The following is a 16,317-nucleotide window of genomic DNA, read 5'->3' as shown; positions in this document are numbered from 1 at the left end:
AACCCGCTTTTCAAAATTCTTTTTTTTTTTTTTTTTTATATATCGCAACGATAGTGAGTAGACCAAGTCTTTAGCGCAATTGAGTAAGCTAAGCCATCAGCCATCATTAATAATACAAAAATAAAGAGTATAAACACATTTGGAAAAATTTCTCAGAAACTTAAATTATTGAAAATTCTAGCTTCTTGCATACATTCAAATTTGAATGATGGACTTCAAAAAATGTGGAGCTGTGTTCTTACAAGCAGAATGATGTAATATATATTTTATTTCCTTAATAGCTTAAAACTTCAATCGTGTTCTGTATTAAATGTAAAGCCAGTAAAAATTTCCTATATTTTTATTTGCTTAATGGAAGAAAGAAAGATCTCAACATATGAAAGATTTGTCTGCTAAGCGATCACTAATTCCAGCTCATTCTCTTTGCAGATCGGGAGAGTAAGTCCTATATAGAAACTGAATTTTAATGAAGCGGAAAATTATATTACTGTTACTAATTCAATTTTTCAGAATTGAACGTTTTTTCCTTTTGTTTTCCTGTCAGGAGCCGTGAATATTAATCACGCAGTCTACATGTTCTGAATTGACCGGCAACTAATCGATAGATGCCCATTATCGGTTTACTTAACTTTACGAACGGAGCTTTTCAATCGTTGTAGATCGTTTTACGCCCTTGAGCGTGAAGTCATTACTGCGAATAAAGAGAATGAGCCCAATCTTAACAATTCGTTAACTATACAATTACTTTTACTGCTAAAACTTACAGGGACCGGAAAAAAAGCCGAGAAGTTTAAATCGACCGGGCAGTAAGTAATCGATATGTGCAAATTACCTGTAAATTCTACTCATTATCGTATAGATTTCCTATGTTCAATTTGACTTATCGATATTGTGAATGCATTAAAATTATTGGCCACCTCTAGGCGTAGGGAGCTCATTTTTGCAAATAGAAATAATTGAAAAAGCCAAGTCCTGTTGCTAAATTGCTGGGACTTGGGCTATACAAGAATCTAGTTGAATCTAGTTGAAATAGCTGAGTATGGAAAACGTGGAAACAATTGATATTGCTCGCCTGGAGGAGGCAGTGGTTGTCTTTTACCGATCCAACTCGCAGGACCAGGCAATTACACACGAATGGCTGACGAAGGCCGAGGCCAGCCCACAGGCCTGGCAGTTCGCCTGGCAGCTCATGCAGTTGGGCAAGGTAAGTGGGGTGGTGGGGGATAGAGTATCTAATTGAACACCTGAAGAAAATCAATTTTGCTTTAACAACAACAGAGTCAAGAAGTGCAATTTTTTGGCGCAATAACTTTACACTCGAAGTTAATGAAATATTGGCACGAAGTGCCGCCCGAAAATCGTGAAGAGTTAAAGCAAAAGATCTTGGAGACAATTGTGCAATTCGCCGCTGGCCCTAAACTAGTGCTTAACCGGCTATGTCTATCGGTAAGGTCAGATTTTTTATATTATAATTATAATTTGTATAGCAACTTTTCCCTCGCAGTTGAGCGCCTATATCGTGCACATGCTCGAGGAGTGGCCCTGCGCCATTGATGAAGTAATTGAGACGTTCCAAAGTCAACGTATGCCGAATGTTAGTGCCGATGCTCAGCTATGGATTATGTTGGAAGTACTGATGGGGATACCCGAGGAGGCACAGGTGATTCACACCTCCGTAAAGAGGGTTACGTTGCGAGGCGAGATTGGAAAGCGTGTTCCGCTCGTGTTGCAGACGATTGAAACCTTTCTGAAGCAGCAAATGGGGAATGAGTGGGACTCCGAAGCTTACAGCAATATGACGCGGGCAGTGAAGTGCGTAAACGTGTGGATCAGGTAAGAATTAACTTTGATCTTGAGCATGTATTTAAATACTCATCCACGGGTAAATCTATTGTAGAAATATTGGCTACTGTATTGAAGGTTGCGTTAGTATCTGTGCCGTGTTGCTTGAGGTGGTGAAGAAGTGTTACTGGCCATGCATTCGCTCGGGCGTTGGATGCATGTCCGCCGACGAGAACGAGCTCGCGGAAACTTGTCTCAGCGCAATGGTCAGCATTATAGTTCAGCCCGATTGCCACAACTATCCGAAGACGGCGGCAGTGCTGATCAAGATGTTCTTAGACTCATTGTGCGACATTACACAAGTGGAATGGAAGCGCGACAACGACAATGAGGACATCATTGTGCACATCTACATGCTGTTTGTGGCCGCTGTAGAGCGACACTCGGGGCTATTCCTGAGCGGCATTACGACCACAGATCCAGAGCTATCTGCAATATGGAGTCGCATGGTACATGAGATATTGCAATGTACAGACAAGCCGGGTATTTATCCCGTTGAAGAATCATGCAGCACTATGGCATTGGCCTTTTGGTATATGCTACAGGGCGATGTGTTTGCCATGCCCGACGAGCAGAAGCACAAATGCTGGGAGCATATAAAACCTCTATACGCACACTTGACCACCGTGCTGGTTCGTAAGTCCGAGCAGCCCGACGAGAGCTCCATTGATAAATGGAACTCGGACGATCTGGAATGCTTTCGCTGCTATCGCCAGGATATATCCGATACGTTTGTAAGCATCGAGTCTACTACTAATATATCGCATATACTTATATTTCATATCGTCTGCAGATGTATTGCTATGACGTATTGGGCGATTATATATTAGAGATATTAGCAGCTATGTTAGACGAGGCCATTGTCGAGCTACAAGCACATCCCACCCACTGGACAAAGCTCGAGGCTTGCATATACTCGTTTCAATCGGTGGCCGAGCACTTTGGCGGTGAGGAGTCTCGACAGATACCCAAGCTAATGCGCGTGCTCTCAGAGATCCCGTATGAGAAGCTTAACGTGAAACTTTTGGGCACTGCGCTCGAGACGATTGGGTCCTATTGCTCTTGGTTAATGGATAATCCGTCTTATATACCACCGGCTATTGATCTGCTACTTCGGGGTCTGAACTCTACGATGTCGGCACAGGCTACGCTGGGCCTCAAGGAGCTGTGCCGCGATTGTCAAATGCAATTGAAACCGTATGCTGAACCACTGCTCGATGCTTGTCAAGCTACGCTCGTAACAGGTCGCATGAAAAATTCAGACTCAGTGCGTTTAATGTTTAGCATTGGAAAGTTGATGAGTTTGTTGCCACCGGAACAGATACCCAAATACCTGGATATCATAGTCAGTCCCTGCTTCGAAGAACTGCAGAGCATTTGCCAGGCGGGCACCGTAAGCATATGACAAAACATACTATATTCTATTAATATACTATTTTAATCGTTTTTTATAATATGTAGACAACTCCAGCAGCGCGCATACGGACTATTTTTCGCCTCAACATGATATCCACGTTATTTTCATCACTTAACACAGATTTGGATGATGAGCTCAAAGATGCGCACAATGTGCAGCCAGTACTCTTAGTTATGGAAAAAACAATGCCAATATTTCGACGAATTGCCGAAGTGTGGGTGGAGGAAATAGATGTGCTAGAGGTGCCTATCCAGCTTCTATATTATGTTGCAATTGATTAAAACTATATTTCCACAGGCTGCCTGCAGCGCCTTGAAACATGCCATAGTTAATTTGAGAAGCAGCTTCAAGCCAATGTTGCAGGACTTATGCTATTTTATTGTTGCAAGCTTTCAAACTCGCTGCTGTGCACCCACCTTGGATATATCGAAAACGGTTAGCGTCTACAATACATCAGTAATACATAAAGATTTGGTATATATTCTCATTTTTTCAGGCCATTGTCATCTTTTTCTGGGAGGAGAACTGCAAACCGATGATGCAGCAGCTGCTGTTGGAGTTTATCCAGCATAGCTTCAAACTCTTTGAGAACACGCCCCAGCAAAACTTCTCGAATATCTCTGACACCATGGAAATGTTTTTCTCCTGTTTGACACAAATTGTTAAGAAGGTGCCGCAGGTGCTGGAGGACAAAACTATCGCGTACGATCGCCTAATTTATTATGCACAACGTGCTATGCTATTGCCAGAGAATGGACCCATCCGGGCTAGTACGCAATTTGTAACTCAGTTCGTGATGCAATCGAGAAATCATGAACACATGACCGAAGTGATGCTGGCCTCCGGTGAGCAGATCATACAAACCGCAATGATTTGTGTGGGCTACATGACACCGCGACAGCAAGTTGAAAAGTTTGCCGATGTATTTCTGTCCATTAACAAAAAGTATCCAGCTGAAATGGCCGTCTGGCTAAAGAATGTAATGTCCGTACCAAATTTTCCCACTGAGCTCATTAGCGAGGCTGAAAAGCTACGTTACGTATCACTCATTATCAAGTAGGTCGAATAACAAAAGTTTGATCTTCTAAGACTAATTATTTTTTATTAATTTAACAGAATAAAAGTCAACAAACGATTACTGCAGCAACACCTTGGAGAGTTGGCCGTTAAGACGCGCGGCCTCGTCGCAATTCAATCCCCAGTTAATTAGATAACCTGTTCTGAACCTCGTGGCCAAAACTCTTATATTTTTATAGCCCATCTTAATTTTTCTATTTAGTTATTAATTGTAATTAAGACGCTCTGTAAATGTTCCTTGCGATTAAGTTGTAATTTTATATTGATGTCAAATATTTGACTCGAACAGGCAAAATTCGAGAGTAGTCTAAAAAAATTCCGATCTAAAAAAATATATATATATTAATTTAAAGAAACTTTTTTATCCATATGTTAGGCTCGGAAATTTGTTTATTTGAGACCTTAGACTACCCTCATCAATTTTGCAATGATTATTTTTCCTGATTTTATTTATCAAATGTATGTTTTGGAAAAAGGCTGTTTTATTTTTGACAGAATTTAACTTTTATTCATACTGTTACAAAAATTATACGCTTTTGTTAACGTTCTTCATGGCTTTTATTACAAATTCCATACATTTTTGTTTTAGACCTGTATAACTTAATATGAGTTTTGTGTGGATCTTAAATTGAAAACTTTGATTTTTCACCATTTTCCAACCTAGAGAAATTTTTGCTTTATTCCCTTTTCATTGTTTTCATTTATTGTTCTGTAACCTTCACTATAGATATATATCAATGATGCCAAAAATATGTAAATACATCTCTATATAATATATATATATATATGTGTCTATAACTAGATGAAGCCTTTCATTTACTTGGCCTGTACAGCACTTGGAAGTGGTAGCAAAAATTTGATCAGCTGTTGCAATCCGACGGCTAGACAGAACAATTACAATTTGTTTGATTCAGAATCTGGACCAATTACCTGCCCTTGGCAGTAGTGCAAGTGCGCAGTCAGCCCCGTTTTCAGAGATTAATATATAATGATCAGGCAATATATATACTGCGTATTCATGATTTGAATTAACTGGTAGTACTCCCATATTAAGTGGCGATGCTCCAAGCTTACAAAGAAGAGACATATCAATGAACATTTATTTAACGGAGCATCGGCTTTTAGATCATAGAGAAGTTAAGAGTATTCTCCATATATCTTGATGTATGCATGATCGGGCATTATTTATAGCATTTTTAAATACACACATACAGGAAAAAAATAGACAAACATTCATAGAAGCAAGCACATAAATGTACATACCAGTTTTGCTTGCTTTTAACAAATACTTGTATATAGTATATAATTAAGCTGCTATTGGTATTCGCATATAGTATAATAATAATTATAATTTATTATTCCAGCTGTTGTATAATGTATATTTGTATGAATGGTACATATATAGACACCCCGAACGATATACAAAAGTCAAGAATATTGCACTAAAGTGAGCTGATCCTGATCCGAATTTTCTTCATAGAACTGTTTGCCGCTATCATATAATTGCAAATAAATTAAGTATTATAAGCTCAGCTATAAAACGAAAATTTTTAATTTTCTATAAATTATGTAAATTTGATAAGTTTACCGATTTATTTTATTTTATTTAGTGTAACTAGTAATAAACTAGTTTATTTAATTAGTTATACTCCCTATATTGATATATTGTCAGCAAAATATAATGATAATATTTATATTTCAACTTTCCGTCAGTATTTTTTGCTTTTTGTTTTTAAGTATTTAATAAGCTCGGTATATTGTATAATTTTCAGCTTTAAATAATATTGAACTCCCTTTAATTCTTGTATAATTGTGACGGTTATGTCATATATATGGATCATCTGGACATCACGAACAAAAATTAAATCATACATTGAAGTCATTCACGTAGTATTACATTTACAAGGAGAATTACCACTAACCAGAGAGCTCTCTGGTTAGTGGAATTACCATGACTAGTGTTGGAAAGTGTCGTTACAGACCGCTCACTTGGCTGGGGTATAAATCGACATACGTATTTACATATATCAATTTTGACTGTTTGTATACCGCTAGATAATCGCAATGGTATTGAGTATTGTAGTTATAACGAAGTAGTAGTACACATATGTAAAGTCTGTATTCGTAAATATAAATATATATATGTGTGGATATCTAATGCTCAATCATAGGTGGTTGATTCTTACGTAATGTCAATTCAAAAACTGTACAAGCTTTGACGTATTCACTGAAATGGTAAGAGCATAATGAATCCATATTAATATCGGGAAATGATATATAGCTTCGTAATTGTCAATATTTGCATGCAAAACAACAATTCAGGGTAAAGCTTCGTTGTGTTTATTTTATTAACTTGTTGCTTGTTTTTACATGCAGTGTTGAGGAGGCCGGCATTGAAAGCATTTAGGTAGATCTTGATTGGGATTTTAACTCTTTATTGGTTGGTACTCTGAATGCTTAATTTTTATTTAATATGATTTATTTTAAGTTTTAATATAATATATTTCTAAAGAAGTGCGTGCTGCACACGCTCACAAAACATACAAACGATTATTATTATCATCCTCGTTATCATTAGCATTATCATATCATTATCTTTATCATTATCATTATCGTTATCATATCATCTCCAGCATCATCCAGACCCCTATCATTATAATCTTCGATTAGAAATACATATTTTTATTTTCGTTTTGCTCTTGCTTCGCTTTGTATATAAATGTCCGTGTGCGTTAATCTAAATAGAACCTTTGCTACGCCAGCGTTCGGGCACTTGAGGACCAGCCCGAGTGGGTTTGGTGGGGGGTGGGGGCGAGGGGCTAGGCCTAATAGTTGTTAGCATCGGGGGGCGGCGTTGCCAGGTACTCATCGGGTCGCTTGTGCTCGATGAGGGCGCGCACGGTGCCGCTGTCCGAAGGCAGATCGGATTTTCGTCGTATTAGCGGTTTCTCTTTGTTCCGTTCGCCGCGAATCTGTGGGCAAGGGCGAGAGCGAGAGCGAAATGCACACGTAAAGCATTTTTTAATGTTGATCCCCTGCTGAGCCCCACACTGATTATCGGTTACATTTAACGATTAACGATTACAATATCTGTAGATGTTATTGTTCCCGGTGCAGTTGAATGACGTGACTCAGAGAATGCGTGCTAAAATTATTTACCGTGGCACCACGTTTAAGAACCACATCACACATACATATATACATATATGCTCGCACACATACATTCACATACAATATATAATTAAAGATAAACAAATCTATATGTAATATTAGCAGTAGTTGGACTTTAAAGTGAGTAGAAATTTGCAGAAAAGGTGATTTAACATTAATTTGGAAAATTATTTTCATTTCTCACAATCTTATTTAGCATTTAGATATTTATGATATTTTATTCAAATCTATTCATCAAACGGCCATCGAAAGTTGATCGATTTCATGAATATGTTCACTGGCATATTTACAGGACTAATTTTCCGTAGGAAAAATAATTGAATTCCATTAATTTTGTTAATTTTTATTGCATGGGCAACTTTATCGATACTTCGATCCATTATAATCCAAAAAATTTTCTGTGACATCAGCTATAAATTACACTAGCTAAAATGCATATTCCGTTTCTAATAATTAGATATGTTATTGATAATAAATAATAAATCGACCATTAATGCTGTTACAAGCTATATGTGTGTTTGACCTAAATGTACTTAAGTGGTTTTGTTGTCAAGCTCTATCAGTTGCAGATGTCCGATATTTCAGTGGTCTTTGAGGAAATTAGATAGGTGATGGTATGGACGAGTAGGCATTTGTATTAATAGTGCAGTAAAAAACGATTAAATAGGTTGTACATATATTAATAGATACAGATAAAGAAACATGTATTTATAGCTGGAACGAGTGCGATTAGTTCATTCGTTCTTAGGATTAGTGACAAGTGGTTGAAGGATAAGCTGGCTGGTTGTTGCGCAGGCACACAATCAAACACACACATATGCTCTCCCATACACATACACATACATACACGAGTGTGATCGCGTTCAGTTAGTAGTTGTGTAGTGTGGTGAGTGTGGCTAGAGCTTGTCTCACCTCTCTGGGCTCCTGGTTTGGCTGTTGCTTTAGTGACGTCTGCGACTGCGTTTGCAACTGCTGCCTGGGCTGTTGCTCATTCTTTTCGTAAGTTAGATCACAATTCTCATTGTATTGATCGTATAGTATTTGACTATCGGACGTTGGCAGGCCGTCAACCTCGTAGCGGCGCGCCTTCGTCCATTCCGGATTGGTTTTGGCAAGGTTTTCCACTTGTTGCCACAGCTCCTCGCGTTGCGTAAGCTTCTCCCGTTCGCTGCATTGATAAAAATATATACATATATGTTTATATACATAAGGTATAAGTCCAAAAGCTTTCTTCTTTTTCTTACAGCTGCTTCTCCTGCTTATAGTTCTTGCTGCACTCATCAAATAGCCGTTGATTCATCTCCATGAACAACTTGAGTGCATTGTAAATGAGGCCGTGTATAGTCTTATTCCAGTGGGTCTTGGAGTTACGATTAAGCGCTGGGAACATGATGGGCAGAATGGTCTGAGAGTTGTCCGCTATCAGAGACATAATGTACTCATTGTTCCAATAATAAAGGGCGCGCTCAGCCACTTGGAAATGCGGCGAGGAGACGCACTTAGCTATCTGCCGAAAGAGCGGTACCATCACCTTCTGAAATTCAGCAGGCTCAATGACATCGAGCAACTCCTCCACCTCGTTCAAAAACATCACCTCCTTGGGACTGTGAGTTTTCGGCCAAAACTTTAAAAGACTTCTGCAAATAGTTAAATTTAGTTGTATTACAAAGAAATGAAAACGAAGAAATGCTTACTTGATAACCGCCTCCGATAAACTGGGGTCCTTCTCAAGGAACTGCACCACGCAATAGGTCAGCTGCGGATGGTAGACGGAGAGGCTTTTGGCTTTGTGCAACGGCAGCAATACCTTAAGTAAAAATTGTTTGTGCTCCTCCTTGAGCGGCAAAGCGAACCCGTTAATGATGCTGCCCAAGATTTCCAGGAGCTCGGCAATGCCATTATGATGCTCCGTTTCATAGATAAATCTGTCAACGATTGGTTTGAATTGATTCGCTTGTATCTTCTTGCACATACATACTTTGATAAAAAGTTAAAGCATTGAAATAAATGTACTATTTACCTGTAAAACACATTGTTGATCTGCTTTCTAATAAATGCCCTCAATCCCAAGAACTTGCCATAGATGCGATGTAAAACAGTCTTAAGGAAATCACGTTCACGGGGATCCTCCGAATCGAATAAATCCAACAATTGTAATACAAATTGATGATCAATATAACGTTTCGCAATATTTGGCTGGAAATCGGGCGATTCCAAAAAACGCAAAAATAGTTCATAGACCAATTGCAAATGTGGCCAGGATGATTCCAGTGTAGGCTCATCCTCTTCTGGGTCAAACTCAGCGCCATTTGGATTCGACGAAGGCGGTAGGGTTCGAAATAGATTTACGGAAAACTACACGGAACGAATATACAGTTAGACGTTGACTAAAGATATTTTTCTTAACAAGTTCCCTTACCATGTTGATGGCCTCCGGATATATATTCTCTGTAATAACGCCATTCTGATTGGACAGATACTCCACCATCTCGTGCAGGGCTGCTCGCTTGACCTCCTTCCATTTTAGATCGCTTAGCGGCTCGGAGAAGTCGAACAGAGTGCAACATTGTCGTAGCTTCTGCAGGAACAGCTCCTCCCGTTCCTGCGCAGGGGTTTCTATGGACGCAAATAATCAAAGGGGATTTGTTAGTCTCTGTATTTGGAGGAGGTATAGTAAAGCGCTACGGAATTGAAACAAAGGCGAACGAAACAACAAAAACAACTGACAAAAGCAAGCTAAACTAAAAACAAATTGTTTCTTAAATGGAAGCTAAGGTAGGAGGAGCGTAACCAATAGGAACCTCGCAGTGGCGGCAAAGCCAGCGCAGTTGATGCGTTGGGCGGCGAATGAAACAGATTCCGATCGCGTGCACGTCCTGGACTTCCAGTCAGCTGCTGCAGCGTCTGCGACGGCGACGACAGAGTGTGGCCAATGACATCGCCATTCTGACGCAGCACCGAGACAGACGTTGCCGATGACGACGACGAGGACACAGTTGATGAGGTCGATACCAATGCCACAGTCGCTGCACTATTACTGCCATTGCGCTGGCCAATGCCCAGGGAAATGCTAATGCCACCGACCAGATTCTGTGCCACTGTCGAGCGCACCGGCTCGTCAGTCGCCACTGTTCCTTCGCTGCTGCTGCCGCATGCGCTGCCGCTTGTGCTGCTGCTGTTGCTGTTGCCCACACTTTTCGTGGCATTCAATATGTTCTTAATGGCCGCGGCGGCGCTCACGGGTGACTGTTGAATGATGTTTGAGAGTGGGTTGCGTGATTTTGATTTATGAAATGAGTAGAGCAGAGGAAGTTCTTTCATTATGTGTACAACATTTGTCTCTCTTGTCTGTGTGTGTGTCTGAGTGTGCTTGTGTTCAATGGCTGCAAACCTTGTTGCTGGACGCACTGGCTGGGGATGTGGCCGCCGTGGCAGCGGCTGTTGCGGTGCTGAGCAGCGAGCCCGCTGTGCTTGCTGCCGAGAAATGCTGCGCCAAGGTAGACACCAAAGAGCTGCCACTGCTGCCACTGCTGCCACCTGCGGTGGTGCTGGGCGCTTGCTTAGACATTAAAGAGGTTGCAGCCGGAGCAGCAGATGCTGCTGCGGTTGATGTTGCTGTTGTTGTTGCTGCTGCTGTTGTCGTTGCTCCCGCTACATTTGTCGCCGCCGACGACAGCGACAATGAGGACGTTGAGGACTGTGAGCCAAAGGGCGAGGAGGAGGCTATTAACGCTGCGGCCGCAGAGTTCGCCCCACCACCGTAAGTAACCGCCGACGAGGTGGAGGCCGTCAAGCTCGCAGCAGCCGAGGCCAAAGAGGACGAACCAGCCTGCGACAGCGACGATAGCGCAGAAGCCGATGAGTTGGAGCTAGTCGACGAGGATGAGGGCGACGATGAGGCGTTGGTGGTTGCGGTGGTTGTGTTGGCAGTTGCCTCTGGCGGCGACAGTGGCATCTTGCGTGCCTGCAACTCGAACTTGGCCTTCAACTCTTCCACGCTGCTGAACTTGAATTTGCTGCCCTGCTCCGTTGACGTTTGCTGCTGCTGCTGATCCTCGTCGTCAGCCAGCTGATCTAATCCGCTGTGGAACGATGGCGACTTGGGAATGCGTATACCGCCCAGTGCATAGTAGCCAGCAGCAACCGTCTCTGTTGCCTGCTGCTGATGCTGTTGTGGCGGCTCCTGCTTTACTGCGACCGCTGCTGCTGCTGTTGCGTTGCTTGTGTTGTTGTTGGCAGTCGGTTGCTGCTGTTTGGAGGTGCCGTTCAGCTGGTTGCCCGTCAACAACATAGCACCGATAACCATTTCATTAGAGCCGCACTTGGTTTAATGGCGGCGCACTTTGGCTTAATACGCGCATTTGCTAATTGAGCGACTCCTGAATAACAATGAAAACATTGAACGAACAAACAAACAAACAACCAACAACAACAGACAGGAACGATGGTGAGTAGGAAAAATGCGACACTATTCAAGTTAATTTTTCTAATGGTTTTTCTTTTGTTTGCGCAATTTATGTTTATAGCACCTGTAAATGGAATTGCAATATATAGATTATGATCTTTTATGTATGCATGTGCGGGTAAATGATAACGAAATGAAATGCAAACCGCGAAAAATTGATGAAAAGAAGACAAAAAAAAAAAAAGAAAATGAAGTAATTGCTGCTTAGGCAGTCTCAAGCGAGAAATTATAGATTTAGATTTAGAGACACCTATGCAATGTCAGCAACTACTGCAATACAGGCTATACTATAATATATAGACATATTCAATATGTATACAAGTACATATATTTGTGTGTATGTATGTATAGGTATGTATTTTCTATATTTTTTCATCACTTACGAATTTGTATTGGAAACGCTACCGGTTTTTGCAATGTCTAGAATTTTAGCTTTTTATTTGGTGTATAATTATTATTATAAATGTCCCTTTGCTGGACGTCCGATAACGGAAAATCTTCGCTAAACACAACTGAAGTGCAACAATTAAACCCGTTTACTTAAAAAATTTTAATGCAGAGCTGCCAGAGAACCGTGTTGACTGCAGGGCAATTCGTTAAGGGCACGCAGGCAGAAAAATCGATAACATTTCCCGTGGGCGAGCGCAGGATGAGCCAAAGAGAGTCATAGCGAAAGAGACACAATAAGTGGCAAAAAAAGAGCGCGCCAGAAAGTGACGGCGACAACAACAGTGGCCAAACTGCCAAACAGACAACGAATTGAACGCCAATAGCGAACGTTTGAATAATTGTCAAGAAGATAAGCAATAATCGCAGAAAAAAGCTCAAAAACTCATTGTGTTGTAATTAGAGAGCGCGGGGACAGAGCGAGAGAAAGAGAGTGCCTGAACGGAATTAGAGGGATGCGATGGGAGAGCGTAAACGGCGCGCAAGGCAAGTGGCGAAAATGAGGTGGCGGGCGTAACTAACACATGCACAACTAGAACCCTATGTGCTTATGATAGTGTGTGTGGTGAAGTGTTGAGCAACCCGTCAAAATGAACATCGCTCACTTGACCTTTACGAACTTGCTTAATAAATAATAGCGCATTAAAAAATACCGACAAACAACTGCAATTCGACAGCTGTGCGGAATACGCAAATCATACATCACAATTACAAGTGTAAATACGCTCACACATACATGCACATATTCGAATAGCTGTGTATGTATGCATGCACGTGCATATGCTGCAGTGTACTTACTTTCATTCAGCGTGCTTAGCGGCGTTAGTTCGCAGTTCTTGGACACATTATAACGGGTGCTGCTCTGTCGCTTCTCCTTGCGCACCAGTGGAGTGCCGGTTAGGTTCAAGCCCTTTGTGAGAGGAGTGAGTGGCGGCGCATCACGGGGCGGCGTGCTGTCCTTGTCTGTCTTGTTAGCCTGTAAATATCGAGTAAATTCATGGTCAGCCAAAACAGAACGACATATTTGGTGGGAGCGCAGAGCAGGGGAGAGTGAAGCAACAGACCGAAACGAAAAGAAAAGGAAAAAGACCAATCAAAAAGAAAATATAGCAAATAGCACTTGCAAACATTTAAATTCAGTTCCCTTCGCGCAACACCTTTCCCATTACCTTGTTCTGTGCAAATCCTTGCCGCCTAAGTTGAGCTGTCGCCTGTGGGTTGTTAGTCTTGTTTTTAGTAATGCCAACAGGTAAATGTGCACTCTCTACACATACGTACATACACACACATACATTACTATATATATATGCGTGTATGTGTTTAGTGTTGGTGAATTGCTACATAAATTTCTGATTCGAAGGCAAAAACTAAGAGTCTAATTGGAATCGATTGGGCATATGGACACACATCGGCGGTGATAAGATTAGATATGCATTAGTGCGCTTAGGTTGGGGCCAGAAGGAAGTTATACACTATATGGAGGCACGACGAGACTAACACATAGATCGTTCTATGATTGACGTCAATCATGAAACATGCTATATTCGCGTCGGGACATTGGGAATTTGTTGTGTTGCAGTATTACTAATAACCATTTGCATATTCACTTGTATAGAAATAGTTAATCAATATCATATGAGATTTAGAGGCTGGGATTCTGATTTCTGATTTCTTTCTAATATTGAAATATGCAAATATTATTAACTAAAAGTGACAAGTGTTGGACAACGAATTGTGCACATATATTATGTACATATATATGTAGATGCATTATATCGAACAACATTTATTACTCACCTCGCTTTTGACGGGAGTAGCAACGATTCCGCTGGTCACAATAATCGGGGTTGTTGCTGTTGCTGCTGCTGGAGTTGTTGCTGTTGTACTAAAGCTACTGTTATTCTCTTTGATACCGTTAGAGGCGGCTGTGACTTTAATAGTGTTGTTGTTATTTGTTGTTGTTGTGGCCGTCTCGCTTTTGGAAGGCGCTGTCGCCTCTATCGCTGACGCTGATGACACCGCCGCCGCCGCTGTTGCCGCTGCTGCTGCTGTCGTGGTTTTTGTTGCTGCTTCTAACGCTTCGTTATCCATAATACGCTCTCAGACTTATATGCTGCTGCCGGATTGTACTGCTTCTACTGAATTGACGTTTAACAACACTAACAACAACAGCTGTGGCCGCAAACAACAGAATTAAGAGTTTTTAAAATACTCGTTTTAAATTACTTTTGCGTTTTTTTTTTTTGTTCTCTTAATTGATTTGTATTTGGTAATTTAAGCTCCACCGCTGTGGACGTGTTGAGAAGAAAATTAACATGGCAATAACGTAAATAAAGTTAGATAAAAAATTACAACAACAACATGCAGAAAACTTTACGATCATCCAATACACGCACACGCAAACACACATATGAGTATTCTGCGGGGTAGAATGAAAAGCGCTAGTCGTAAGAGACAAAGTTGTCACACATCAATACCAAGCCGAATCCGGTTCTAAACGGTTCTAAACACATTCAAGAAGTTGCACTCTATCGGTTTCGATACAAATACGTTGAGACATGTATCTCTGAGTATAAATACTAATTGGGATTATTTTAGTTACAAGGTGCAAAGGAATTGCTCATAAGAGAATATTTGTCTTTCGGCACTTCCGTAAAATTGCAATCCGAAAATAAATAACAAAATATCAAAGCACACAGACGCAATGCGACAGCAAGCAACAAGTTGCGAAGCAATGGCCGTCGATTAGAGTTGCCAGACTCAGAATTCATCCCAGGCCAATGCGAAAGCCAAGTGTGTGTGGGTATGTGTATGTGGACAACAACGTTTGTTGATATTCTTAGGGGGGAGTCGCGGTGACTGAGCGGCTTGTTGTTGCTGGGCCGTTCAATGCGCTACACACAAATATATTGTTTAGACCCACTGGCTATACATATGTATAAAAAAATACATCAGCTATTTGTATGTCACCTTTGAAAAAGCAAGGAGAGCTACAGCTCCCCTCGTAACATGGCGAAACGTAGAGAATGAGAAATTGAATGTGTACTGTGCATAATTAATAGTTGCAGCAAAAAGTCAAACCAAACAATAATAGATATGAATAAAAAAAACAAAAAACCAAAAATAGAAAAGGAATTAAACTGTATGTGTGAATGTTAAATGGGGTAGCATTTTGGGCTGGTTCAACAGTAAGGGGCCGTCTATTTACCGCTAGAAGCTGCAAGATCTTATTCCATTTGCCTCTACTGCGATTTAACATTAAATATTCTGCTGATTAAAGATGTATTCCTGTTAATGTTTTTACGTAAAATGTGAATTCTAACACACTCACACACACACACACATACACTCACAATCGCAATCGCACTGTTTTCTCGTTTATTCACTCAAGCTCTCGAGGCTGGGATATTTCTATGTGAATTTTTTGCGCTTCACTTTTGTGCCATAATTTTCATTCTCCGATTGCGAATTTTACAAGACTGACGCACTGAAATCACGGCGCAGTATCATCACTATGATTTTTGGTTAACCTTTTTATCAAGCACACTTCACATCAGGTGCTAGTTAAATTATGAATTATTATTTTTGTGAAATATTTTGTTCACGCAACGTCGCTGCCAAATAGAAGTAGCGCTGCCAGATAGACCAAGATGTTATTTTTTTTTTAGTATCGATGTTAATATTTCTCCAAGCCAGTCTTATCGATACGTAAATTATAATACATCGATATTGCACAATTGATTGCTGTCCCAAGGATTGCTTATTTTTATAGTGACTATTTTATTGTATACATTAATAAGTAGCTATTAATATTTGCGCTTTGAATCTTAAAAAGATTAATTTGCACTCGATAATACTTAAGTACATTTTTTAAAACTTAACTATAATCAGTTAAATA

The 16,317-nt window shown here is 40.6% G+C and overlaps 2 protein-coding genes across 9 annotated transcripts; one reads left to right on the top strand and one right to left on the bottom strand.

The window, feature by feature from the left end:
- The first annotated feature begins 25 nt into the window (after nucleotides 1-25).
- On the top strand, nucleotides 26-4,883 carry cdm (importin-13-like protein cdm). Its single transcript, XM_018000676.2, has 11 exons — nucleotides 26-438; nucleotides 511-806; nucleotides 860-1,204; nucleotides 1,279-1,446; nucleotides 1,505-1,833; nucleotides 1,898-2,576; nucleotides 2,636-3,235; nucleotides 3,304-3,501; nucleotides 3,557-3,694; nucleotides 3,756-4,315; nucleotides 4,376-4,883. Exons 3-11 carry the CDS (start codon nucleotides 1,040-1,042, stop codon nucleotides 4,467-4,469), a joined length of 2,931 nt encoding a protein of 976 aa, XP_017856165.1. The 5' UTR covers nucleotides 26-438; nucleotides 511-806; nucleotides 860-1,039; the 3' UTR covers nucleotides 4,470-4,883.
- On the bottom strand, nucleotides 4,817-16,105 carry wrd (Protein phosphatase regulatory B subunit well-rounded). 8 transcript variants are annotated; one of them, XM_018019275.2, is made up of 9 exons: nucleotides 12,356-13,139; nucleotides 10,899-12,036; nucleotides 10,309-10,753; nucleotides 9,927-10,123; nucleotides 9,528-9,862; nucleotides 9,202-9,432; nucleotides 8,752-9,144; nucleotides 8,420-8,675; nucleotides 4,817-6,563 (listed from the first exon to the last, which is right to left on the bottom strand). In XM_018019275.2, exons 2-9 carry the CDS (start codon nucleotides 11,811-11,813, stop codon nucleotides 6,561-6,563), a joined length of 2,775 nt encoding a protein of 924 aa, XP_017874764.1. In that variant the 5' UTR covers nucleotides 11,814-12,036; nucleotides 12,356-13,139; the 3' UTR covers nucleotides 4,817-6,560. The 8 variants fall into 8 exon arrangements, with proteins under 8 accessions (XP_017874764.1, XP_017874765.1, XP_017874767.1 ...); XM_018019276.2 differs by lacking the exons at nucleotides 4,817-6,563; nucleotides 10,309-10,753; nucleotides 10,899-12,036; nucleotides 12,356-13,139 and adding exons at nucleotides 6,751-7,308; nucleotides 13,218-13,395; nucleotides 14,217-14,706; nucleotides 15,950-16,105; XM_018019278.2 differs by lacking the exons at nucleotides 4,817-6,563; nucleotides 10,309-10,753; nucleotides 10,899-12,036; nucleotides 12,356-13,139 and adding exons at nucleotides 6,751-7,308; nucleotides 13,218-13,395; nucleotides 14,217-14,591; nucleotides 15,950-16,096.
- Between the last annotated feature and the right edge of the window lie 212 nt (nucleotides 16,106-16,317).

This window comes from Drosophila arizonae, chromosome 2 (assembly GCF_054131065.1).
Source record: "Drosophila arizonae isolate 15081-1271.41 chromosome 2, UAZ_ARI_1.0, whole genome shotgun sequence".
Taxonomy (NCBI): Eukaryota; Metazoa; Arthropoda; class Insecta; order Diptera; family Drosophilidae; genus Drosophila; species Drosophila arizonae.
Note: the sequence above shows the minus strand (reverse complement) of the source record. Positions and strands in the feature narration are given on the sequence as shown.